A 27582-nucleotide genomic window follows, 5' to 3' on the forward strand; every position below is an offset into this window, starting at 1 on the left:
TCACAGACACGGCTTGACATTCAAATTCGTTCCATAACCGCTTTAAATAGGTAAGTGCATATGCAAAACAAATCAACTACAAGGAAAATCACAACCAACAACGACTACCGTCTAAATCACGCACTGAAAACGGTTCCCCACAACGCGTGAACATCAACCATACGGTATACATGTCTCAAAACGTCCCAGCTGACTAGGTTGAACACATCAAACGGAGACTTACAAACGCTCCATCACCCAACATTTTCATTGCACGCAACGAACAAACCCCGGACGCGGGCATTTTCAAACATATCCTGCTTGTAAGGCTAGCAGTCAGCCTGTCCGCCCTAATCTATGTACTCTCAAGTGGTCACTAGAGCCCGACAGGGCAGTCCGATTCGACCCACTGTATACTGATGAGAGACCCTGAAGACACACGGCGGGGTGATCTCAATGTCTTGGTACGGGGGAATCCATGGACAGGCGGAGACGGACATAGGGACACAGGGGTGAGCGGACGCTGCCGTGGCTAAGCGGACAAGGCGGACAAGGGGATAGTAGACTACGTGGGTTGCGTATATGTGATAAAAAGCGGGCACAGAGGACAGCGGACACGTAAACAGCGGAAAAAATAACAGCGGATGATGCGGACCCCGGACGCATCACCCACCCGTTACAAAGGACAGTGCCGAATGGCCCAAGCCGCATTGTTGCGATAGTCACACCACCAGGGGACGCTGCACCGTCAACAGACGGTCACAACTGGTGGACACACTGGGTTGGTCGTGGCTAGCGAATATCAAACCACTACCCAGTGCGAGTCCTAGCCTCCTGAAATGCCTCTAAATGCTACCGATATATCACATGCATGGATCACAATTGGGCAGTCAGTACACGGGACGGGTCGGAGCATGCCTCATGACTCGAAGCATGTCTTAAACTTGTTGAAATCAGTACTTTTAGCGGTATACTCAAAACCCGGATAATTGTCAGCTAGATTGTCTCCTAGGTAGACGCTGCGAAACCTACTGATTGGTATCACTGTGGTAACTGGGAGAGTACGGCCCTCCAGCAAAAGAGTGGTTGGTTAGCCTATGCGCTTTTGGTGTAATAACTTTCAATGACAGAGACACTCCTGTAAAATGACTCAATAGAAATGAGAAGAGGGTTCGTGCACAACTTCGGCAATGGTTTTCAACAGCCATTAAACGTATTCATCAATGCAGATCGCTTATTGTAATGTTGGCAACCAACCACTTTATACCTGGAGGGCCGTACATACATTCAAATCAGACAAGCAGGCAAACTGTTCGGATCGTGGGATGGGACATGGACCGAACAGATCATTCGCAGTACATTAGCCTCACAAGTCACAACCATCCACGACGAATCATACTAAATTGCAGCAACCACAAAAAAGGCCGGCCATGGCTCATAAATGGCAAATGCCCATATCGGGTGCTCACAAGAAGCTAAATATTCACACGCATTGACCACACAAGACGTGTAACACTACCAGTTCACTGTCTTCCCATATCACAGTGATACACATTGCCATAGTTGATAAGCTCGTGCCGTTCTAATCGCTAAGGAATATCGACTATGTACTGAGCGAGGAGCGACATTACAACACACTGCTCCCTCTTGCATGGCAGAGCATTCAGATAAAAATAAAGGTTGGTAACCATGCGGGGATAAGCATTCACTTATCATGCTACATTTAAACATCCATAAACCGTATATGTCGAAGCGTATAGCGTAAATGCCCTTTACAACAGTGGGAGGTTGGGAGGTTGTCAACTGTCGATCACGTAAATAGTTTGTTCGTCAATGAGACCCAATCATGGACTAGGCGGCTGCATGGCAAGGTGGTCCGGTTTGTCAACAGTATTCCACGATAATGCATGTCTAGGATGTCGCCCAATGCCAGCCCGGCTGCGGGTGACAGAAATTACTGCCAGACTCTCGTGGCTCACCCCTCCAGTCGACGAAGCTCCGAAATAAGCAACTTCATGGAAAAAAACATCTATCGACGAAGCTCCAGGACGCTATGACTTTTCCCCGCCTACCCAGCCCGGTAGGCTGGTTAGCAATTGGGTTCGGTCGTGACTAGCTCAAACGCTGCACTGGGCGCCCTCAGCTCGCGTCACTGCCACTGGCACCCTTAATCCGGAACGCTGGCGCCCTCAGCCGGATCACTCGCGGCTCTAGTCCCATTCAGATAAAAAAGTCTGAGCCTTTACGACAGACGTCCTCAGCTCTGGACACTGGCGCCCCCCGTCCGTACCACCGGCACTCTCAGCTCTGGACACTGGCGCCCCCAGTCCGTACCACTAGCGCCCTCAGCTCTGGACACTGGCGCCCCCAGTCCTCTCGTCAGCCAGCTCCAGCAGCAGCAGTTCTGTATCGTTCCCAGCCGCATCGGTCGGACTGAACACACTACTCTCGGCCGGCTGGCGGCCCGGCTCACCACTACTCCGGGTCACATCGGGCAGCGGCCATGGCTCGGGCTCCTGCTGTTCCTCCGGCCCGTCCTTCAGCGGCGGCGGGGGCAGTGTCAGTCCCGCGGGCGGCCGGTCCGGGCTGGCGGCGCGGCCCGCCTCTGACAGAAGGACGTGTGTAGCCTGACTGAACTCCTCCAGTTCGTCTGTGACGTCTAGCTCGGGTGTGTCTAACTGGAAGTAGCTTCGCGAGCGTGCCGGCCACAGGAGCTGAGTCATGATGGCGAACGCCAGGAAGTCTGCCGAGCCGGACAGAGCTGTAAAAGAGGAAAGAGGAGTCAGGTCACCTGTCGCAAGTAAAGTTCGACGAGCCTAATCTGTGTGAAGCACCAAACCATAACCCATAACGACCTCCGTAACTAATGACCAATGAAGTCTTGTTACAAGACTGGAAGTGCAATATTTACAATGCGTACGACATAATATACGCTGATGAATATTGTGTACAAAACAGACCCATGTTAAGACCCACTCCTTTTATAACAACCGGCCTGCTGTAACTACCTCACCCTGCATCCTCCGGGTTCGGCTAATCTCGGCAGCATCCTCCCCCCCCCCATCCCCAGCCAAACTCACCGAGGAGCAGTTTATGCCGATACAGAGCGCTGATGGTGAGCGCCACTAGCGCCACCACCGGCAGATAGAGGAACCAGAGCAGCGAGGCGGCACCAAAGTGCAGCAGGAACTGGAGCCGGCCCGGGTCCGGGTCGCGCTGGCTGGCCACAGTGTCTCGTAGCTCCCAGAGGAACCAGCACATGATGAGCAGCCGCAGAGAGAGCGCCAGCCAGCCCGGCCACGTCTGGTACTCGTCAATGTCGTATATGACGTCCACCTCCGTCTGAGAATGGGGAGGAGTGAGCTCAGTGAATCATGGTCAGTGTGTGCCGATAAAGAAAAAAACGGCAGGTTAAATAGAAACAGACCGCATGGTAAACGGAAAATAGCGCAACACAGCCCCGTTATAGGTACAATACAAACTACAAACACTGTCTTGTCTCCCTCATAACCAATAGGAGCGGATACTGGCTACGCACAGACCAAGGGAGAGGCAAGTTCCGACGTTCTCCCGACCCAATGAAGTAAAGTCTGACCGCTCCCACACCCAGCCCCCGTTCACGAGCTTCAGAATTCCTTTACCGTGACGTCATCACGGCGCATGAATTTTCCTTCACCCATAGAAATGCATGCAAAGCATGGTGTGTTTCAGGCGGGCTAAGGAGAAATCTAAGGCCTACATGTGTTCAAAAGACGTACCACTAAGCCAATGGATTCGTCTCATTACGATAAATGGGGTTGAAATCGAAAAAATCGGCCTATATTTGACTAAAATGGGCCTATCAAATGGTCCTTGCAACTCATAATGAAGGATTTCCTCTGCGTTAAAAAAATTGTTTCTTGAGATTTTTATCAGCTACAGGGGAAATCCTTCATAATTGCTACCAGATTACTACCATATTCCCTCGCATTTCTGTTGCGCATGCGTATTTACAAATTGCAACCGAGCTCCGCCGTGGGGTAAGGTGGGCAGGGGTTTTCGCACTACGGCTGCGGTTGAACTACCGTCTGTGGTAGAAACTTCAGGATGATGGCGCGTTTCATACGAAATCTGGCGCAATGTTTATTTGCTTCTGAACTTGTATTGTTATTGCTGTGAACTCTTGAAGTGGGGGTGTTTCAATTACAGTTTGTGGATTATTTGGGTTTCTTGATATAAAAATCGAATAATATTATGAAACATTGTGTGGAAACTGCAAATACTGATATAATCAATTGCTTAGTTTGGGAATTGATACACATTTTGTAGAGGTTTGTCTGGCAAATCGTGTAACAAACTTCAAGCCTATCATGATCTGAAGCTGTTGTAACAAATCAAAATTGCTTTGATGTTCCATAGTACCTTGTTGGAAAGACTGGAGCATGGTTCAAGATGATGTGTAAAAATTCAAGATTTGTGCAAAAGCTTACGACTGAAGAGTGAAAACAGTTCTATATGATGGCTCAATCAAATGTGGAAATGGACGACAAAAGTAGAGTTTCAACATTCGAGCATGTGAGAATAACTTCAGAACTTCATAGTTCTTGTAGCATTGCATTCTTCTTTTGTACAGTTCTAGGTTTTGCTAGGGTATTTCAATTTCAATGTGTCAGTTGAGATATATGTGGATTTCGGACAAAATTTAGAATCATTGCATGGTAGATATGTACTTGTTCAGTAAAAAGGTATGTGATGAATGCGACGATAAAGTTTTTTTTATGATTAAATATATGTTCATTGTTGTACCTACAAAAATGCAAGCTTACTAGCACCTAGTTATTGAATCAAATCGAAAGTATTTGCTATTAATGTAAATATGTACCTGCAAAGTATGTCAATAAATTTGTGTGATGTTGACCAGAGAGCTGTATCATCTGGGCATTTATGTTGCTTCTTACATTTGGTGTTAAGCATAGTAATTATGGATGAACTTTGTGCCAATATCTTCAATTCACAGTGTATGTAGCATGTCTACAGCCCTCACTGATCCTGCTATAGCTATAGGCATTTGACTCCAGCAAGACCAAGGGCATGAACTTCACAGTTGCGCAACCCTTTTCTTGTACCACCAGTCACTTTTTTTCCTTAAGGTGCACATGGCAGTGTACACAATAATGCACAGAGGGCCTACACAAAAACAGCATGATTAGTGTGCACTATGATGCACAGCATTGTACCCTGATCATTTGAATATTCTGGTCACTCAAGTCAGGAGACCATTTTTGAATGTCACATTTATTATACATCACTTGTCAAACAAGAGCATGATGACACACATTTTGACAAGCAATCATGGTAATATTCCAATCAATTGGACACCTCCCTAGGCATCATTTTCCAGGAAGGTACTTCTGCAGGTGTTGTGGTAGGTTAGGTTGAATTGGGTTAAGTTAGGTGAAGTAAGGCGGTTAGGATCAGGTCAGACTGTAAGACCTGGTCAGGTTGATTTTAATCTTTCATTCTAATTTGACATAGATACCTATTACCTATGTTTTTGCTCCAGACTGTACTTCATTAGGTAATGAGTTCATTTTGTTTTGTTTTTTATCTGTCTTGTTTTGTGTTTTTGTCCCTTATGTTTTGCCCCATAGGCAAGGGTGGAGCTTTTCCAGGGAAGGTGGTGCTGGTTGGGCAAAAAGCTGTCAAACCTGCAATGCTCGGTTGTTAAGTTAGATTATGTGCAACACTGAATCAATTCTTTTAATTACAGAACTAATATTTTGAATTACACAGACATTTCAAAGCTCCTCAATGCGAACAACATAGTGGTTTGCTAAGCAACGAAGTTCTACAAATAAGCAAAAGTTGGAGGGGCAGAACGCTATTTTTTCTCTGACAGCTTCGTAACTTGTTACGAAGGCACTAAAACTACTTCAGTACAGGGTGTAACGAAATTATCCGGACATCTATTTTTTGCCATATCTGTTTGCACAGTTTCCTCATACTTTCTGATGTTAGAAGTGGGAATATTGGATGAATACGTGCCTCTGCTATCGGTTTTCAACTCAGCAGTGACCTGACCTTGTCATGTGACTGTTGCTCTGAGTAGGAGTCGATTCACAGACGGGTTCACATGGTAGTTGTCGTCCAAGGCAGTTGCGAGAAAGGGATACAATCTCTCCTTTCGTGGTAAAATTGCATGGCGGCATCCACGGCGTCATGAGCCAGAAGCTGGTCTGCCAGCAGCTAGACATCAGCAGCAGCCAATTGCACATCTGCCTGAGGTGTAATAAGCTGGGACTTCGGTGGCAGACTCAGCCCGGTCGCGACCACAAAAGCCGCCCTTTGTCAAGTGGTGAGGAGAGTTGTCAGGATAGCGGCAAGGAAACGGCACCAATCAATCTGCAAATTGACTCGAATTCTTACCAAGTCAGATAATAAGAGATCCCATATCATGGTTTACCGCTACCCGCCCTTTAACTTGGTTCTAGTGCCCTTCAAACTGAAAAAGACAACGAAACTGACGGGAAAACAACCAGTTCACATCCTTTCGCCTCACGCCGGATCGCGTCCACTGGATGAAGAATGATAAGGGTGAGGTGGTCTGGTTGGATGGGTAGCCGTTCGAGCTGTTTTATCCTTTGAACCGTCAAATCGGCCATGTATGGGCGGCCAGCCGCTCGAACTTGCTGGCCTTCACCGCCGTCAAACATCCGGACAATATCCAGAACTGGAGCATGTTCAGTTGCCTAGCGATCCTCCAATAGGACATAGTGTCACATAATACCACCATCAACGTCAAGTATTACCCCGGAGAAACATACTGGCTAATGAATAGTCGGAGGCGCTCAACCAGACGGTATAGGAGGGCTCGGTTTCTGAACGCGCACTGATGCCTGATTCAAGCCACGCTATCTTCATGCGGGGCGGCGCGCTACTTAAAAGTCCCTAAAAGAACGGGAAGTGATGCCGATAGAACCTTCAATCATTCTGGGCTAACGCTTATGACTTGGAAAAAGTCGCGATCCCAATTCAATTGAAAACCTGTGGGCTCTTGTTCAGCAGGTGACTGAAGAGACGCCCGCCACAAGCACCGCCCAACCGCAGGCACAGGTTTAGACGGCGTTGGTCCGCGTCAAAGCCAGTTTGCTGGAGAATCCATTGGCTGAAATGCTCCAAAACATTCGCCACTGTGTTTTTATGAAAGGTGGCTACATGCTCAGTCAAAATAAAAAGTACCAGAATGTGTTGCTTTTTAATAACAGCGGGAAGAAAGATGTCCGGATAATTTCGTTACACCCCTGTAATGTTCAAATGGTTGCTAAATTCGAAATCAGCTAAACAAAAACTAGCCTAGAAACATGTTAAACTCGAAAAAGTGAACCGGGGTCATCAAAGGTCATTGAGCTGACCTGACTTTCATGTGACACCCACCCTAATGCATGGGACGAGCATCATATCACATGTTTCAACGCTTGAAACCACTTAAAGACTGCAAACGCGCGGCTAATGCGAGCAGACATATCGCCGAATCGCGATTCGGGCCAAACATGGTCTCGAGAAATAGGTCACAGGTCAAAGGTCATTTGGGTCAGGGTCATGAAATTTTCAGGGTAGGAGTAAAATTGATAAAATCGGGGGTATTGAAAGTTTCGTCGCGATCGGACGGTTTTTACGCGAGTTACTCACGAAAAACCGATGGGGTCCGCTCAACGCCTCCCCCTATACGGGCGAGGGAAAAGCGCAACCAAAAAGGCAAAAATACGCACATGCGATAACCTATACTGCGAAAAAAGGTGCATCATTTTTTAACGTCGCCGACAAATTGTAATTACCCCAAGCTCAGGCAGCTGTATGGTAGAAAATGCCCCAACTGAAATACACTACGGCGCAAATAAAATACCCTACGGCGGAGCTCGGTTGCAATTTGTAAATACGCGTTGCGCATTGCCTCACAAATCAGAGTTTGGTGAAGTTTATATTAAAGGGACCCTCCCACCTTCAAAAAAGTTAATGAATTGGCATGAAAGTGATGTCGCTCGGTTCAGAAAGAGCAAAAACGAATATCTACCAAATTTCATCGAAAAATATTCACCGGTTTTCAAGATATTAGACTTTTACTTTTGTTTACTTTTTGGGATTCCCGCTGTTCCTAGCGACTTTATTTGAAAGTGCGGCATTTGTTGCGCGCAAAGCAGCGTATACCACCACGTGCTACAAAACGTTTTAGTCAAACATTTAACGGACGTTCGAAAGCTTGATGACGTCATCAGATTCCCGTAATGGTTAAGAGATAGGGACCACGCTGGTCCCACCCTGCAAGTAAAGGGAAGAAATTTCTTGAACACCATAAAGCTGCGGGGGTTGCGACCAGGATAAATGGTGGTTTCTGAGCCTGGCCGCAAACTTGGCTATCTCAACTCAAAACTAATGTTAAGGTGGGAGGGTCCCTTTAATTTAATTGTCATATTTCGACTGATTTTGGCGATTTTCAATTATTTCAACGCAGCATGGATCAGATAGCTCTCATAGTTTGCTGAAGAATGTGGCTTTTGCTTGGTTATTTTTAAGTTATCTGTGATTTGGTGCGCCGTGATCGTAGCAATATACAAATTACCTATATCAACTTTAAAAATTGAATCAACTTTTGAAGTGAAGTTCACATGAAAAATCAGAAGTTCAAGCATAATAATTGTTGAAACATAATGATGCAACATGTGTCTGGACCTTATATTTCAATTAAAAACTGAAAATGGAAAACAGAAGATGGATCTGCGGAGTTACTGAGATCACAAGGTGCTCTTGATTGTTGGTAATTGAAGATGTTGAGAGAACTTGTGAATCTGCATACCAGTCCTGACTTGCTTGATTGTTTAAAACTATTTTAATTCTCATAATTGTGTAATGTGTAGTGACTGTGCACACTGCGCAGCACATGTGCGCAGAAATGTGCAGGTGGCTGGTAGGTGGGTTAAACTTCGGAGATGCGAATTTGGATGTCAGTTATAAAATTAATGGTTATGCCTTGTAGAGTAAGCTCTGCTGTTTTTTTGTAATTGTCTTTTTTATAATTGTAACCTACAATGCTGTTAGTTTCATTTTTATTTGAATGCTCGACCAGAATTTGCACTTGTTCATGCATGAATGGCAAAGTTTGGGGTGTTTATTCAACCCTGACTGCTCAAGTTTTTCAAAGGCACATGACACAGCACGGCTAGATCAGCTGGTACCTACCTGTTGACTATTTTTGTTTTTGGTGGTGATGTGTTTGCTGTTTGTCTTTTGCAAGGTGGTCAATGAAATAAAATAATGCATTATTTTGGAATGTTTCCTTGACAAGCCAGGAGCCGGATTGATGTGTGCTGTTGAATGAGATTGTTCAAAAGCATTATCTGATGTTTTTCAATGTGCATAAGCCATAACATCCCTTTCATACGCTGAAGTTTTAATAGCTTCTCAGTCTCTGTCATTTTCCTGAAATATTGGTGTACAACAGTAGATAAGAGATATCAGTACCTTCTCAGAGGTACCTGCCTTCTGCTGGATGAATATTTAATTGGTTGGACGAAATGGACAGGTAGCCTTATGATAATGTAATGTGAAATCTTATTTCTATAAAACTTTGAAAATGAAGTTCTTATTATTCATATGTGCATACATTTTTGATGACTAAGAAAGTTTTCCACAAGAGTAGAGAAAATGTGGGAAAGTCTATCAAATAACACATTCTGAAGGCTCAATGCTGACAGAGTGCTGCCTCAAAGAATAACTGACTTGCTGGGTTACGAATATTTCTTTATTTTAATTTTCAAATGCAATGTACAATACATTGCAGTGAAATAACAAAATAGTGCAGTAAAATAGTATTGGCGACGATCAAACAACACGTGCGCCATTGATGTCTGCAAAAATTGCTACCAGATTGCTACCAAATCCGTGACGTCACCACGGCGCCTTTATTTCCCTAGTGAACCAACCTGAGTAGTAAAGTAATCTTGCCCACACCCAAATAAACGATAAACTCCGGGAGGCAGGGTCCCCCAGATCTAGTTGGACAGGTACTGACCAGGTTCCAGACGTACAGCACCACGCTGATGACGCCGTACACGCCCCAGATGGCCAGCATTCGCCGGTTCCCGGAGATCAGCGGATCACGCACCGTCCACCCCTGAGCCAGCAACATCAGTACCAGCATCAGCAGCAGCTGCAACGGAGAGGGAACAGCATCAGTAGCAGGGACCAATCAGCAACAGCATCAACAACCAGCATCAGCAGCAGCTGCAACGGAGAGGGAACAACGTCAGCAACAGGGAACAATCAGCAGCAGCACAGCAGCAGCTGCAGCCTGCAAAACACCCGAAACAGCATCAATAGCAGGGAACAATCAGCAACAGCATCAACAGGAGATGCAAAGGACCGGGGACGACATCAGCAACAGGGAACAGTCAGCAACAGCAGCAGTACCAGCATCAGCAGCAGCTGCAAAGGGGAGGGAACAACGTCAGCAACAAGGAACAGTCAGCAACAGCAGCAGCAGGAGCTGCGAAAGACCGGTGACAGCATGTCAATGCTATGAGCACCTCAGGTCGGTTGCAAGTTGAAGAGTAGAAAAAGATCCCGAACCCGTAAACACTCAACTTGTATTGTTAGAATAATTTCAAGCCACGAGTACAGGCACAAGTGCAGCCTTTTGTACATACTTGGGTACACACCTGAGCGGCCATGTTGAGACAGTCGCCGATGATGCTGACTGGCCGCCAGCCGACGCCGTCGAGCGCCATTTTGACGCTGTGCGCGGCGCGGAGCATCCACCCGGCCAGGCCGGTCACCAGGGCGCCCGTGAACAGCCGAGTGAGGCTGTGACGCTGGCGCAGCGAGGCATACAGCTGGAAGGGCGCCAGCAGCGTGTACAGGCCGAGGAAGGCCAGGTGCACCTCTACGGTGTCCTGTAGAGGGGAGAAGGGGTTAGGTGTGACGTGTACAGGCCCAGGAAGGCCAGGTGGACCTCCACCGTGTCCTGGAGAGGAGACAAGTTGTGACGTGTACACTGTACAGGCCCAGGGAAACCAGGCGTACCTCCACAGTGTTCTGAGGAGGGGTCACCTACAGGGTGTCCCATAAGTTCCTTCTCACCTATTTTTTTTTTTAAGAGGCTCTCTTATTTAAAGCCACGCTTAATTTATTTTGAAACTGAACTTTTGGGGTTGCCATGGCAACTGTGAATGTGCTCCACGGTAACTAATTCGTCTAGACAAAATATTTTTTGCCAGAGAGTTCACTTCCTTTGGAGACGGCTTACGCCACAACATAGAGGTCTCTGATACGGGAACGTCTCGGTATTTAGACCGCACTGGGCCATTCACGACGGTTGAGGGTGATTGAGGCCATCCAGTATGTAGCCAATGTCTGTCGCTAACTGGACGCACAGTCAACAAGTGACGCCGATGATTTGTCGGGAGTCAATCGCTGCAAGTTTATGCTCTTTTTTTGTCAGCTTTCACGAGTGAGCCATGTGGCCAAAACTGTGTGGCGCCAAAATGGCCGTAAAAAGGTCTTAGCGTTAGAAAGTTGGTAAACAGGCTTTCCAGGATGTATAACCAGCTGTCTAAGAGTATCATTTCGGGGTACCTAACTCAAGGTGACTTAAGCTCTACTTACCGGAGGGCTCAAAACAGTCAAAAACGTCTTAAAATGGCCAAACAAGTGTTTCGTTATGCCTGAGGCTAAAAAAAACTGGAGGGTCGATGACATCAATGTGGTCATCTGGACTACCTAGTCCGTGCTCGAGATAAAACACCCGTCCTAACCCCAAAACGGTCCCATATGGGCGACGGAAAAGGCCTTTGTATCATCCAGCTTTATTCCTATGCAAAAGGCCAGGGTCACGGTAATGTGGGGTAATATGCGTCCAGACACTGATCACGTTGCGAATGATGCTCCAGGAACAGTCTTGGGACGCAGAACGCTTCTCCAAGAAGATCTAGGAGGAGTTTCAGCTTTCTAGCTTAACTTGAACCGCAAGTATGACCACATTTTTTTAGTAGAAAATGGCATCCGGGAGGTCGTAGGCCCATCTTCAAGCAAGACAGTGCATCAATGCAGAGGTCAAGCAAAGCATAAAAGCAGTGCCAGGAGACTGTGATAGGCGTGTGTGGCAAGATCACATCCCAGGCAACTCATCGGATCCAAATTTCATAAAAATGTGTTGGGAATATTGAAATCGAGGCTCGTCGAAGAGAAGCGGTGTTCCAGCATTGAGGAGCTCACGGCGCATGCCAAGTCCGTCTGGGCTAACTTCAAGCCTGCTATGCTGCCAAACATGCCGGTTGGCATGTCGCAGCATGTATTCATGTGTTTGCCTATGAAATGGGGAGCACATTGAGGGGTTATAAACATATCAAAACGCAATGTACTATGTTTTACATGCAAATAAAAGGTGAGAACGAACTTATGGGACACCCTGTACAGTGTGCATAGGCCCATGAGTCTCCAGAGAGTCCTGGGAGAGGGGCAGAAGGGGGTGGTAACTGCTGAGGTGAACACAGAGCCGAAACCCTTTCATCAAATCGACTGTGGAAAGCCCGGATTATTGAAGATCTCCAGCATTGAAATGAATCATCACATATTCATTCGTTCATTGGGGTTTACGGGCGCGTCGACTGCGGTGGTCATTTTGCGCATCGAAGATGCTACGGGCATTACTAGTCAGGAAAATTAACAATTACTGGATGCCACATTAGCAAAAGAATAGAGTAACCGGCATGAGCACTAAAGTCGTTCATAGGAAAGTGAGTGGCTGCGTGTGCTGCATGATACCATCGCGGTAGGTTCCGGCTCATCAACTGGATCATAAGTGCGGCCTATATTCCATTCAGCGTTTTCCAACAAATTAACCAAATTAAAATGTTCAAGGTCGGCATGGGCTATCATCGGTGCCATCAGCTAAATCCACTCTTAGAGCAAGTGCTAGTTAATAACCTCTGAAACACGATACCTACACCTTCGTCAACCTTAACACCGACAATAAGACGTGGAGTGAAACAAACTACATCCTTCCAATACAGCTACGTAACATTCTTCATTCTTGATTGATGAGCACACATAACACCATGGACCATAAGCCTCGCCTTGATCCTGCACCTTACACCCCACGTACAGCTCACGATGCTATCAGCTCCAGTGCGCCTGAAACAAACTACAACCGACAATTCCGACCCGGCTAATTGCGACGTCGTCTAAGTCTCGCGTGGCGTACTAAGCCAGGTCGCCTCGGGACCGGTAATGGATGAGAATGCGACGGGGCGCCCCAGACGGGGTCAGTGTGTGCCGGGCTCGCCGCGCGCGGTGACTGTGCGGGCGCCGTCACAGGCGCCGCGCGACCTCCAGGAGTTAGTACTGGCGGGGAAGCGATCGCTCACCGTTTGTGAATTGTTGGGTCACCGTTGGATCAGCTGTGACAGCGAGCCGTCTCTGTTGAAGATTGGTCTGTTGCTGACAGCTCAGACGTCCCCGGTGCGACCGCCCGGCGCCCCGCTGTGTGCTGGCGCGCGATGCGGTGCCGGCTGGCGCGGCTGCCGCTGCACGCCGCCCGGCTGCTGCTGCTCACCTGCTGGACGGCGCTCACCGGCCGCCAGCTGAGCCACTATCTCTCGGAGCCCACCGCGCTGCGGCCCCGCATCGACTGGGACTTCGCGCCGCCCTACCTGACGGTGGTGCCGGCGGCGCCGCTGCCGCGCGCTGTCGCCAGGGTGGTGCGGAACGGAACGGCGGACGAGCGGCGCGCCCTGTACGGCAACCGCACGCTGCTGCAGTTCCTCACCGAGAACAGTCTGACGCTGTCACAGCTGACCGGAGAGATAGAGATCTCGGAGCCCGAGAACGGCAGCGTCCGGCAGACGGAGGCGGCCGGCCAGTTCGGCCGGTGGCGGCTCATCAGGACCGGCACCGGCGTCACCGGAGCCACGCTCGAACCCAACACGACCAAACTGTTCCTCAGTCTGCCGCGCGACACTGAGTTTGAGGTGGACCTCGGCGGGGGCCCGGCCGGCCAGTACTGCTGCTGGGTGATCGTGCACAGCACACCGCTGTTCTTCAAGCTCGACGTGGACATGCACGCGTTCTTCCCGATCCGTAACGTGCTGGACAACCCGGACATTCAGCTGACAGTGAGCCGGGACGAGCGGCTCAGCCTGCGCCGACTGCCCTGCGAGGGTGACCCGGAGTACAGCGAGCCAGACTGCGAGCGGCGCTGCTTCCTACGCTCGCTCAACTGCAGTCTGGAGCCGAGCGCCGGCCGGCCGGACCGGCGACCCGTCTGCATGGCCTCCGACTACCAGCGGTACTCAGTCGCCTACCGGCGCTTCGTGCAGCCGACAGCCGGCCGGGACAAGAGCAGCGCGCCGATAGCCGGCTGCGGCTGTCCGCGGCCGTGCGCGCAGGACCGCTACAGCTACAGCCCTCTGGCCGACGTCACCGTCATCACCAACGACACCTTCCGCATGGCCATCACGGTGCGGCGCGTGCGGCGCACCATGGTCACCGTGCTCACCTACCAGGTGGAGGACCTGCTGGCAGACACGGGCGGCTACCTGGGCCTCCTGCTTGGCTTCTCGGTGCTCTCGCTGTTCGGCACGGCCGACCGGCTCACCCGGCGGCTGGTGCGGAGCGCGCGGCGAGGCGCCGCCGCCCGCCGCGCCGCCCGGATCCCGCTGGTCAGAGCGCTGTCCAGAGCGACGGGAGCCGAGGAGCACGACGCACCGACGATGACGGATGACGGGCTGAGCAGCGGACAGTTCCCCGCGGTCGACCATGGGCGGCAACGACTGTCAGTGACCGAGTGGTAGCGCCGCCTGTGCGCCCGCGCCGCCGGCACGGTCACAGTGGTCCTCCGCCATTGTCCTTTCCTTGAGCTGATGTGCTCCTCATCGATGATGAGGGAAATCATCGATCAATGATCAGTTATGTGATATTTATCCTTGAGTTAATCACCATAATCTTGATTTGATATGTTCACTTCCAATTCCGCGGAAAAAGAAACACCAGCAACAACAGATTTTTTTCAATCGCGGTAGCTAATCGGGAGCGAAATGACCAGAGATGTTATCGCACCAAAAACCTGAGTAAAACCCATTATGAATGTCATATCCTGCCTAGTTTCAGTGCCCACCCCTAGATGAGATACTTGCTTCTTGGCGAATGTATTGTTTGGCACAGGGCAGCGGCTACGATGTCTGGCATACGGCTTCTTGCCGACCAAGCGCATGCTCCTTTAAAATACCGTTCGTTTCACGCAAAAAAAAAAAATAGCCGGAGCACCACTGAGAACGGTATGTCTGCTTCACCGCTAGAATAAAAAATGTGAGCCTACACAACTTATCAAACACATCCCCGTTGTAGACACATCGAGCCGTCAGTCGACCCACTTACTCTCATGTTAAGGAAAACAAATGTCATTAATTGCGGATTTTAGCCGTTGTAGCGGACACTTGACACAACATTGTGTCCGTTTTTGCTTGTAACTCATACCTGAACACAGATGTAGGCATCACAGGATGATGCGTTTTCCTCCTTAACCGACAGCCAACTATTTCGGTAATATACTTTAGCTCTACCAACTGTGTGATTCTGCGTTCTATTTACGGGAAAAAGTGCACGCCTACGAGACTTGGACTCGGTCCGACGCCTTCAGCATTGAGCGAGTCGCCAAACGTATAACGTCTAGGGCAGTAGCAATTGTGCAGTAGCAGTAAGTAGCACACTCTATCCCGGAATTCGCGGAGTTAGTCAGACGGGATGGGATGTGGTTGATGGGCGGTGGCTTTCAGCTGAAATCCGAGTCTCGTATTTGGAACTGATGAGTGATGGGTCACAGCGCCAGGGCTGATCCAGTTTACAACTGCGGCCTATTTTTAGGTGGCCAGCGCAGTTGGTTATGAACATTGCACAAGCAAACAGTTGAAATGAAGTTCACCAAACCTGCCTGCATTGATTCTGCAGGAAAAAAGAAGAAATAGAAGCCATACGACATTTCCCACTACTACAACGACTGAGACTCGAAGTACGAGCTATATCGGCAGAACCTCAAATCCTGAGACATTCAAATCCTTACACAACATACGACAGACAGCCGCTAAGAGCTACCGCCTCTGATAGCCGTATCTTGCTGTCAGTCGCTGCATTGCGAATACAGAAACCATGCCAAGTCAAGAGAGCTTAACCATTTCCGTCGTTTTAATTTTGTCTTGAAATGCGCTCAATGACACAAAACATATTCAAGAAAACTCGAAATGACAAATAAGTATCAGCCGGATGACAATAATTCAACATGCGTTGCAAACAGTTGAAGGACTGAGACTCGACAGACGCACTTCTTGTGCGTCTGGACCTGGGGATGACAATTTGCATTAACGGTAGCGTGACGTTGTCGACTGAGCGTTTATAATCCGTAATGTTCGGATCAGCTGATTTCCATTACGATATGAAACACAAGCAGCTTGAACTATTTGTTAACTGGTCAAAAACAAGAGCAAATTCGTTCTTTGTAAATTACGAGTTAAGTCATGTCCTACGATGGATAATTACATGTCAACTGAACATAGCATTGCAGCACGGTGCTGACAAGGACAAACAACGACAAATTTCAATCACCTTGCGAAAGACTATTGTAAGCTAAAGCAGCTTGAAATGACAATAGATCGTCCTGTTGTCATATCACCTCAGTATTTTCCGATCATTCCCTCCATTCCTCGGGACGACAAAAAGGCCGCATCCCCGTCCACTGACCTGCTCATCAAACGAGAACTGGTACTCGAGCGGGTTCTGGGCGCGTTTCCTCGGGTCTCCGTTCACCAACCAGATGTCGTACTGGACGCTGATTGGCTGACGGGTATGACGCCACTCACACGTCACCGGGTCGCGGTGACACGCCACCAGACTGATGTACCAGAACCTGCGGTAGGGGGAAGCTGGTGAGGGCTAAACCCGAGTGACAGGGGGAGGGGGGTGAGTGATTACCGAGCGACAGCCGGAGCCGACGGTGGGAATAGGTAGGGAAAACATTCGGTATATGTTAGGGTGTGTAAAAAAAAAAAACTAGGAAAATAACCGCTGCAAGCCAACAACACACATCTCATTTTGACACTCTCAGTACCTAACACGACAGCTGACAGATTAGCTCAAAATGAGAAAGGGCGAAATTCAAGGGAAAAGAAAGCTGCCCAACTCACCAGCAATCCAAAATATCCAGGGATACAGCACGTAATTAACGCATGCATACACTAAGCCACTCACAACACGAGTCCGACTCTAGCCTCGACTGCTGCCCACAATCACACGCCAACTCAATAGGTATCTCCAGTTACCTCCGCTTACCTCGGCTGGTGGACGTCCTGAATCGAGTAGGTGAACTGGTGACCGGTCACCACATTCTCCGGCGCGTCCTCGTCAGGACAGAGCGCCCCGCGCGGACACGGCACGCGGCGCAGAAAGTCCTCCTCGCCATCATCGAAGCAGCGCGCGTCGTAGGCCACGCGCGACAGTCCGGCGAACATGCGGCGGCAGGCGGCGTCTCGCGCTGGCCAGCTCCTGTTGGTGTAGAAGTCGAGGAAGAAGGTGCGGTCGAGTACGGCGAGCAGCGCGCCCGGCTCGCCAGACTCCGAGCCGGACACGGTGGTGACGTTGCCGAATATGTGCCCCTCCGAGTCGCGCCGGTTTGGACTGCTGGTGCGCTGGAAGCCGAACTTTGAGAGGAAGAGGAAGAAGGAGTCTGAATGCCAGGTGCCTGTGAGGCGGAGAGGGGAAACAAAAGGTGCCAGAACTACCAGCAGCAGTGATAATGATAACAGATTCTGCATCATGGATGAGGTGGCCTCCTTGGCTTCAGGAGTTCAGCTGGTAGTGAGATCGGTTTAGAAATGGTCTTCAAATCATGTGATCCCTATGAATGGGAAGACATTTCAAAGATGAAGCAGCAAGGTGTCTATGCTGCTGACTTGTGGACTTGCTGCTGCTAAATATAATGAACACCTGCAGATGCTAAGGAGTCAGGATCATGTAGGATGGGCTGCAAAGTCAGTCTGTTGAAACTTCAGAGTTCAGTTTCTTTATAGAGATCCAAGGCTTGACACTTGACAGCAATATCTGAAAAGAGAAAGATAAGGTAAAATAGATCACCATTGTCAGACTAGTTCTTTGATAACAAGACACATCATTGTTTATTGTTAAGATATATGATTTGACCTAAATAATAGGTATCATCATAATAATCTACTTTGAGATTACAGCAACTCTAGCAAGTTCATGTCAGTGTCTGTGTCAGTTAATCAATATTGGCTAGGCTAAGTTATGTGTTGTACATGAAATGGATGGAGTATAAGCAGATTATCTAAATTGAGTAAGACAGAATTCATATTCTTGTTAATGCCCAGTAGGCACCTAAGTGTGATGATGATGATGGTTTCCATGTTATTTGGGATGAAGAAGTAGATTCTGACCATTGAAAATGTGTGATTTGATAGACAAAGGTCTTAAAAAATCACTGGGCACTGATGTAGGCAAGCTACCATACCATTGTCTACAGTTTGCAGTTTGCACCATTCTGTGATATAAAGAGCTCACTGCTGAGTGCTGACTGCCTCACTTCAAAATGTCTCAATTCAGCATAAAATGTTAAGAAACACATCCATGTGGCTGGTGCTAAATGCTTATCATGATGGTCTTCCAAACTACATGAAAAGGCTTATCAGGTTCATTTTAACTTGTACCTACCTACTCCACTGTATGAGACACACAATTGCAATCTTAGGTCTTTGTCAATATCTTAATACATTAAGACAATTATGTCAAACTTTCAATAACCTATCATACATCAATTTGACATATTCTCTGAAGATCTATACATAATTTTAGAGCATGGCAGTGTTAGTGCTAGCATGATGTGACATGTCCGACATGCCACATCACACCACCTTTGCTTCAACTTTCAAGAGCTACAAAACTTACAAAATAATATGCTACAAAATGCATATAATTGACTCAGTTTATATTGTTAACAATGTTGATATAGCTAGGAAAAATCAACATTGATTCAAAAACAAGAGATATTCTGGATTCAGCTGTCAGCATGATGTGCGGATCATCAACATGGCACTACCATACACGATTTCTGATTCATGCCATGGGTGCTTTTATTTTCGCCACCATAACTGAAAGGCAAAGTGCCATCCGAACTTATCACGAAAAAATACTTCAACTCGTAGGTTGTAGCACTCAAGGTTCGACTGGTTCGTTACATTCCACCGCCAAAGCCATTGTTTTTAGCAAACCGTTTTTAGTCTGAATTATCATCTCATTTTCTCCTTAGAGTACACTCACCACAAGTTGGTAAGAAGAGGATTTTGACAATTTTAACCAGCGCAATCACTCTAGGATGATAAGACAGCAACAAAAGTAAATAATTTTAGTTCATCCCCGTCGGCCATCAACACATTGACATCAACATCATGCGCAGAAAGACGAATGTAGCAGCTGCGCCAAAAATGGAAGCACATATGTAGAGGTGGGAGTTCGGCGATTCAAGTACTAAGTACTTCTCCAGTATCGCATGTCTCGTTTTTCCCAAGGCCCTAAAGTTTTTCCCTTGGATTTCCCCAGTTTTTCCCCAAGACAAGATTCCTGTTTTTCCAACGAAGGAGAGGCGCAGCCTGACCGGAGATGTTTCTTTCTAACCAAACCAAAACAAACCTACCTGACCTAACCTTACCTAAAAAGTACAGCCTACAAACCTATAACCCTTTGAAATTTGAATCACGAGCGAGCGGGCACCCTTACACCACTCAGCCATCAAGAAGGCAGAAGCCATCTGGCTGAAATGAGGTGTAAGGTAGCAAAGTACCTAATCTTGGGTGTAAGACCCACTCATGTCTCATGGAGTGACCCTTTCACTTTGACTGCCACAATTGGGTATGGGTAGTGCGGCCAAGGGCCCAAGTATCTTCTCGCTGCGCTGAATGTTTGTCTTTATGGCTATTCTCCGGGTAGCGCCTCCAGTGCTGCGTGCACCGAAATAGCTCAGGCTGGCAGCGCGCATTGCACTGTACAATAATGCCACAGAACAGCGTATAACAATCTTAACCCATTTACGCCCTTCGTTGCGTTTTCGCAACGCAAGCAAGCGTCGACGTGATCGAAGCTTGAGAAGTGTGTAAAAGAGACTAACCGATGAGACAAGTTTCAGCGTGTGTAGCATGGTTGTGCGCATGATACTACGCAGTTACAAGTCTGTGCGGCCGGTAAGTTACTGCCTAGTAGAGCTCCCAGAGGGAAGTCGAAGGTTTTGTGAGTGATGACGTCACGAAAACCAAGATAAGTAGGCTAAGTGCTTAATAATATCGTAATGAAAATTGTGTAAACATATTCTGCAGAGTCCCTACAATAGCGTAGATATGCATTTTGTTAAGAAATAATGCTACAAAAAGGGTTTGTGACTATTTTCAAATATGACTACGGTCGCGTTGCGGGAACGCAACGAAGGGCACATCGGAAAGACAGCGGTGTTGCGAAAACGCAACGATGGGCACATTGGCAGGGTAGCGGAAGTATGAATATCAACAGTAGACTTCACTCGTGATACGCTGTGGGTTCTCTCTTTCTCTCCCCCATCTTCCTCCCTCTCCTCCTCGTTCCCCAACTCTCTCCCCCCTCTCTCTCTCTCTCTCTCTCTTTCTCTCTCTCTTTCTTTCTCTCTCTCATTTTGTAGCCATGAGGCTGTAGCGGCGGAACATCTTCAATTAAGGGGGGAGCACTGCTGACTTTTGGTCTCATTCTTTCCATTTCCATTTCCATGCAACGCCTATCAGGATAATGTTAAAATGACAAAATCAAGGGGGGCACGGTGCCCCGGTGCCCCCTCCCCCCGCTCCGCCGCCTATGCCATGAGGGACGTATATAGGTATGTTTAGTGCAAGGTGCGTTCGCACGTAAAATGTTGCGACACATTTCATATTTGCTGGCTCAAACAGCCACAAACACTCCTTTCTTTTTCTCTCGCAGATTTTCGGCCTCGGGCTGTTCGTTCACTAAGCAATGTGTTCCCATGCATCTGAAAATCGCATGGTAGGAAAAGGACCCATGCATCAAACGGTCGGCGATGCTAACGGAGCTGAGAGATAATTAGGTCCTTTGGAAATTGGATCTACTATGTACATTGTACATTGTGCATAAATAATGAATAACGGGGATGTATTCTGGTATCAGGCGACAGATAGGCATCGCCATTCTCTGGATAGAATCTGCTGACTACCAGCATTTACGTTAGAAAAGATAACTGAGGGTCGGCAAATAGTGGGATAGGCCCCCTCTGAGGGTAGCTGAGCCCTTCGGCAGGGGTAATGAAGGCGGACCCATGGGAAAATAATAATTTTTAGGATTCATAACTCGCATAGATTCATAAGCTACTTGATGTGGAGTATACGCCTGTTTTCTTACTTTGATAGGCTTTTTATCTATTCAGACCATTTTTAGAGCTAGCAGGATTATTGGAATTAGGGGAGACATTTGTCTGACCGGACACGGTCAATCGTAGACTGGAGACTGAGCCCACCCAGTGGGCAGCCGCCACCCATGACCCACCCCCTTCCCCCTCCCAAGCACTCACTGCACCCGGCTACAGGCGCGCTCCTATGTGAGCTGCCCGATTGCGATACACGTTGCCGGTCCAGCCCGGAACAGGGGGATGAGGCGTGGAGGAGGATTCAACTATCCTGAAGATGGAAAGGACGGATTGACGTCGAATCACCATTCTGTCCTGGCATTGTCTCGAGAAAGAGGTTACACGTGAAGGTCGCTGAGAGTGGGGCCATGAAAATTTTGGATTAGGTGAAAACATGATAAACTGGGAGTCGATTTGTTGTGATGCGCTACGCCTTACGCGGGTAATTTGTTAGAGCCGGATCGGTCCTTTTTTTTCTTTTTGCTGAGAGTGGGTACGACTAACCTGCAATGGAATTTAACTTTACTCCTAGGAGGGTGGTTAAAAATGATTGCGGATATACGCGCATACGAGAGGCACTGGTTTACTCCCAATCCTCCGTTTAATTGTATTCAGTGTGCACTGTGCAGGGTCTGATAGGTGGAGGTAATGGATCTGTCTAGCTTCCAAAAAGAAAGCATCACCCTGGATACGTGTCGACCACAACTTTAAATGAACAGCAATGGACAACGTAAATGGTTGATAATGACCGTGCTGCCATCTCCCCGTTCGCGAATCATGAAGTTATGCTTCCTCACTGAGGCTCTTAGGCGGGTTATAGAGCATGACGGATGTGGGTTCCGCATTTTCAAGCAATAGTTGTCAACAGTTGATTGATGTTTTGTCAAAACATATTAGCATATACGGCAGTTCAGTGTACTTTATGTCCTTCTGATGTGCCCGTCGTTGCGTTTTCGCAACGCTGATGGCGCCCGGTGTGCCCTTCGTTGCGATTTCGCAACGCATGTTTTTTACGTTTTTCTCGAGAAACTTTTGCTGCAGGCAAAAATTATTTTCGATTCCATACAAGGCCCTGGTAGGAACATAACATATTTTGATTTCGTCGATTTTCATGATGGTCAATATTCCTGGGCATAAATGGGTTAAGCGGCCAGCGAAAGGTAAACGATTTATCCAAGAGAAAAGCAGAGGGCAGTGCATCTCGAACTCAACAATGGGAAACATACAGACCCTGAAAAGACCGACCTGTAGCCACGAAATCCGACCATCCGACCAATGACACTAACAGTCGCCGTATGCCTGCACACTCGGCCGGTACGGTTGCTTGGGACACGAGCGGGGCTGAAATTCCACTCCACAGGTGTACAACGATATATGTGAAGCATGAACAGCCGTTACGTAGCTGCTAATAGCCAAGTGTTACGGAATGTGTTCGACTCGATGCAAATTCCACGAGCACTGTAGATCGACCACTTCGAGATAAAGTAACACGCATACATGCGATAGACATATCCTGGGCTGTCATTCGAACATCATGAGCTCACATCGTATTGCGACACCCATCAATAAAGATATCGAAATAATTCACACTAAGTCGTAGCGTATGACATCTATATGGCATCCTACTCCTATCGGCCATCCCATCCTGTTACTTTTTTAATTGTTGAAAATGCAAAGCAAACATGATTCACCATTTATTGACATATCACCATGTAACACATACAAAATATCACACCACTACGCGAGGATGCAACTGAGAAACTCGCACTACAGGCCCGATGTGACTTTTCACCATGAAAGTACCTTCGATGTTGCGACAGGTGGAACATAAAATGAGACCTAATGAGTGATGCGATGAGAAGAAGCTCAGTGTCGTCAATGGCCACCAGATGACATACACCCACAGCGCATAAAAATAACACTCGCAAATACAGTGTCATCAAACACCAGCAAACGGAAACCATATGCACAATAATCGTCATACAACTCTGCCTAGGCACATTTCAGTCAAAACAGACGCCTATATTGAGGAGGATCACCACAAAACCGATGGGCACGAACCTATAAAAAATGCCGACAAAATGATCGCGATATTATGCTAGTCAGACGTAAATTATAATTTACGTCTAGTGGATAACTCACGGCTGCTAATTAGCAGCCGTGAGTTATCCACTACACACCACCGTGACAAAGACGAGCGTCTGCACGCACCGGTAGCAGCGGTAGGGGCAACCATCACCGACTGGAGCACGGCTGCAGTGTCCCAGGGGATCAGATAATGACCCAGGAGGGGGAGCAAACTGATTAGAAATCCCATTGGAGACGACCATTGATGATTCGGCTAGGGTGCCGGACGACTGGCTGCATACACGGCGACACAACACATCACCGGAACGAAATAGCATTTAACGGTTACAAGACAAACAAACTGTGACGTCATCATGCTGTTCGTACCTGAAAAAGGGTCGTTTCATGTCAGCATTACACCAAGGCACATTAAGCAAATATAAGCGTGACAGTGGGCGACAGTCGCTTTGCACACCAAAATAAAATTGCTTGTGATGCCAGGATGGAGCTGAAGTCATTTGTTTTGATATTTTTTGTGAGCAAGAAGTATATTACATGTTTCAATCACACTTACATATAAAAGAACGGAAAAAGCAGGCTAGGAGCTACGGTTTGCTCACTGCTCAGTTATCACGAGATTGAAAAAAAAATAATGAAAAGCCCATCAAAACATAAGTGCTGTGCCAATGATAAATGTGTCAGAGGCTGTTGCCTACTATATGCTGATTGCTGAGTTCATCATTTGGGCGGTTAACTTGCCAGTCCCAAATGCCCAGCACTCAGTGAGCGGCTGAGCGCCAATCGGTGAGTTCACATACAAGAAAAACAGCAGACGGAAGCAGTTTACTCACAGGACGACGCGGCAGTGTCGACAGAAGGCTCCTGCGCAGCGGGCGCACGTGGCGACGCAGGCGACACACAGCGGCGACTCGCAGAAGCTGCAGCTGACGGAGACGCCACCAGAGGGACAAGCGGCACACTTGCTCGGGCCCGCTGCTGCGCTGCCGGATCCCTGAGAACATCGGATGTTAGCCAGAGGCGATCCGACGATGCACTGCGGCTACCAATAGACATAGACCCAGTATTGATAAAAAACTTCAAACAGCAACATGACAACATTCATCTGCAACACACTGTTTGATCCAACAAACATTCGCCCATTGACCGTAATTATCTCTCTTACCGAACAGACTTCAGCCGGAGGGGCCAGCCGGATGCTGCCGTGCGCAGTTAGCGCCATCTGCCGCAGGTTGTTGGTTCTCGTTCGGTCAACAGGTGGCGCCACGGACATCTTGACCTGGCAGCTGGACACATTGTTGTTGGATAAGTTCCGCGATCCTTCCATCAGCAGCTGCATCGTTCTAGCTGAAAAAGATCAACAGGAAGGTGAAGGAAAGCACTAGGCATTACAATCAGACGCAGACTGGATATATCTGCAGCTAGGGAAGGTATTCAGTATTGTATTCACAGCTAGTAATGAATCTATATAACCAGTAAAACGCCTTTTGGGCGAAGAACGAGCGAGCGAGATAGTGAGCCCTGTACATGCGGAAGGGCGAGAGGGTACTTCCAACGGGCTTGTGCAAAGCACCCTTCTAACCGGTGGCTAGCGGTGTGCCAAATTTACACGCAATCGGCCCAGCCCAGCCGTTCCTGAGATCTGGAAGCGGCATTCTGCAAGTGCGCACGTGCAAACGGGGTCCAAAATGAATTTTGCACGGCACCCTACTAACCGGTCCTCAACCGTGTACCAAATTTGAGCGCAATCGGCCCAGCCGTTCTCGAGATCTGGAAACGCCCCCTGCACGTGCGCACGTGCAGTAGCACCCTAACCCTAACACATGCAGATGAATTATCTGATGGAGACCTAACTGTGTACCGAGTTTCAATTAAATCGGCCCAACCGTTGTGCCGTTATTGAGGTTGCAATTTTGGGGGTTCTTAAAAAATGTCCAACTTTACCACGCGCCAGGTGCGGTGGTTGGCAAGAACGCATGGTGGCCATTACACCACAGAACTTTTACGTCCAAGTGACATTCAGTTAAGAAGACCGCTTGTCAATCGGATGTCCCGTTCCTAAGATATTAGCTTTTGAAAAGCCCACGGCCGGCCGCTCATACTCAGGATTTTCCCTTAATTCAGTATGAACTCGCTCGCTCGCTGCGCTCGCTCGCTCGTAAAAACGCCATCTAGATAAAACATTGTCATTGTCAATGGGACCGTGATGGGTATATCAATAACCAACACAAGTAACTTTACCCTTTACCTAGGCCCCGGTCTGCAAACTGCAAAGCATGTTAATTTCGGGATCTCGTCGGTGCGGGCTTGTTCAGGTGGTGCGGATTTGGTGGGGGTGCCGTGCGAATTTAGCTTGGTAACGGATATGGCGGACTAGATAAGATAGATGAAAAACATTGCTAAAGCTTCGACATGTAATTCAGTGTGCTCTCGGGTCTAAATGAGCGGTTGGTGGCCAGGACGGACTATGCCAGCGCTGGTGGTCCCATTAATCACGTGGGTTGTCCCCTGCTGTGACCCAGGCAGAGGCTTACGCTAATCACAATCATGTTCGTTCGCCCCCTCCCCCCCCTCTAAGGTTCAGGGTGGCATGGGACAGGAGAGGGATGATGCAGCCCCATCCACGTTTCCACAGTGTCGGCTGTCCCCGGTAGCAAGTGCCACTGTTACAACAGGAAACGGACTGACTGCCCAGGTGGGTGACCAGTGACGTTACATTGTCGTCAGCCGCGTCCGGCGCATCCGCGTAGGCGCCCGCTCGGCTCTGCGAGGCGCGGCGGTCGGTAAGATGAGATGAGCACGACCAATGGGAGAGATTCGAGATGCGCATGGCCGATGGGAGGGCTTGAAGACCACCCCTCCACCGTTTCAAGCCGCAAAAAAGGTATACTGTGAATGGTTTATCGGGTATGTTTCACGCAACTAATAAGTTTGTCGAAAATTTAAGGTCGTTGTGTTATGCAGCATTAGTAAATGAGAGACGCTCAACTCATGTGAGGGTTTGGTAAGGCTTGACGTTGTCACTCAGTGGCAGGGGCAGCGCAAGATGCACATGGCTGCTGCCTGCTGGCTGGCCTTGAGAGCCACCAGACCACCACTTTTCCGCGGCTCAAGCAGCAGAGTCCGCTGTGAATAATTTGTCCATCCATCTTATTTGTTCAACACAGCTAATGAGCTGACAAGTGACGCCAAAAATACATGCATGCGATGGCTCACTTTTCCCAATCATATTTTTTTATAATGGGCCTTAACCCTCGCCGGCACAGGCCATTTTCAGTCCTTCAACGGCACAAGGGGGTGTTGGTACGACCCCCCCCTCGCGTTTGGCCCCTGATGGAGCTAGAGCTTCACGGAAAAACGAGCATGTTGCCCGTCACAAGAGGAAGCCAATGATACCCAATTTTAAGGTCCTAGGTCATCGGTTGACCTTCCAGGTCAGGTCAATGACCCAAAATCGGGAATATCGCCTATCGGGACCTGTTAGTCATAAAGCGTGGCTTATTTCAATTTATTTTTAGTAATTCAGTGATGCGTGCACTGCTATGAGCCGGAGGGCACCTGTCCGGCCTCTCCCAAACGGCCACCTCACCTGAAGGGTTAGTGCGGATATTGAACTTGAGCTGCTGAGCATCAATCTGCGACTTGCGAGCCATAGTGTCAGCCCGGGCCAGGGCGATTTATGAAATTGTTGGGTTTACTAGTTAAATGAAATTGAATTCATGTCCAAAACAGCTACGAAAAAAGTTGAAACCGATTACATCCCAATATCAAAAGATGCAAAACCTACCATAAACGTTATGCATGTTGGCAGTGTGGTTTACGCCGCGGTTGACTTCCTTCTCTCCGATATGCATCTTTGACTGCACGGAGAAAAGATCATCAAAGGGAAATGACCTCTTCATTGCACTAAAACTTTCTTTAATTTTTCGTATATCTATGAGACAAAAATGTCGAAATTCTGTCCTTTCTGTCTCCTTCTCTCCAACTGAAACATTTTTTGAAACAGAAATTTTCTCTTAGAAAGACGAATGCGCTACTAATGTATCAAACGC

At 48.1% G+C, this 27582-nt stretch overlaps 2 protein-coding genes across 2 annotated transcripts; both read right to left on the bottom strand.

Moving 5' to 3' along the window:
- Positions 1-1213: 1213 nt before the first annotated feature.
- LOC122373014 (transmembrane protein 145-like) lies at positions 1214-19462 on the bottom strand. The gene is made up of 7 exons (XM_043350732.1): positions 19330-19462; positions 17329-18096; positions 16741-16906; positions 10671-10904; positions 10025-10162; positions 3060-3321; positions 1214-2740 (listed from the first exon to the last, which is right to left on the bottom strand). The coding sequence occupies exons 2-7, from the start codon at positions 17811-17813 to the stop codon at positions 2325-2327; spliced, it is 1701 nt and encodes a 566-aa protein (XP_043206667.1). The 5' UTR covers positions 17814-18096; positions 19330-19462; the 3' UTR covers positions 1214-2324.
- A 3664-nt stretch (positions 19463-23126) lies between these two features.
- Positions 23127-27582, bottom strand: LOC122373009 (apoptosis regulatory protein Siva-like). Its single transcript, XM_043350720.1, has 4 exons — positions 27318-27582; positions 24696-24877; positions 24364-24524; positions 23127-23899 (listed from the first exon to the last, which is right to left on the bottom strand). The coding sequence occupies exons 1-4, from the start codon at positions 27430-27432 to the stop codon at positions 23851-23853; spliced, it is 507 nt and encodes a 168-aa protein (XP_043206655.1). The 5' UTR covers positions 27433-27582; the 3' UTR covers positions 23127-23850.

This window comes from Amphibalanus amphitrite, unplaced genomic scaffold (genome assembly GCF_019059575.1).
Source record: "Amphibalanus amphitrite isolate SeventyFive unplaced genomic scaffold, NRLGWU_Aamphi_draft 001431F_arrow, whole genome shotgun sequence".
NCBI lineage: Eukaryota > Metazoa > Arthropoda > Thecostraca > Balanomorpha > Balanidae > Amphibalanus > Amphibalanus amphitrite.

Bases quoted from the DNA above. Each gene is read 5' to 3' on its own strand.
- LOC122373014 (XM_043350732.1), bottom strand. From the start codon at position 17,813: ATGATGCAGAATCTGTTATCATTATCACTGCTGCTGGTAGTTCTGGCA. The intron at 10,163-10,670 runs GTGTGTACCCAA...TCTCCGTTGCAG, and splicing joins GTCTCAACATGGCCGCTCAG to CTGCTGCTGATGCTGGTACT. The intron at 2,741-3,059 runs GTGAGTTTGGCT...CCTCTTTTACAG, and splicing joins TCGGCATAAACTGCTCCTCG to CTCTGTCCGGCTCGGCAGAC.
- LOC122373009 (XM_043350720.1), bottom strand. From the start codon at position 27,432: ATGAAGAGGTCATTTCCCTTTGATGATCTTTTCTCCGTGCAGTCAAAG. The intron at 24,878-27,317 runs GTAGGTTTTGCA...GATCTTTTTCAG, and splicing joins CAACATGCATAACGTTTATG to CTAGAACGATGCAGCTGCTG. The intron at 23,900-24,363 runs GTGAGTAAACTG...ACCCTTTTTCAG, and splicing joins CGACACTGCCGCGTCGTCCT to GTACGAACAGCATGATGACG.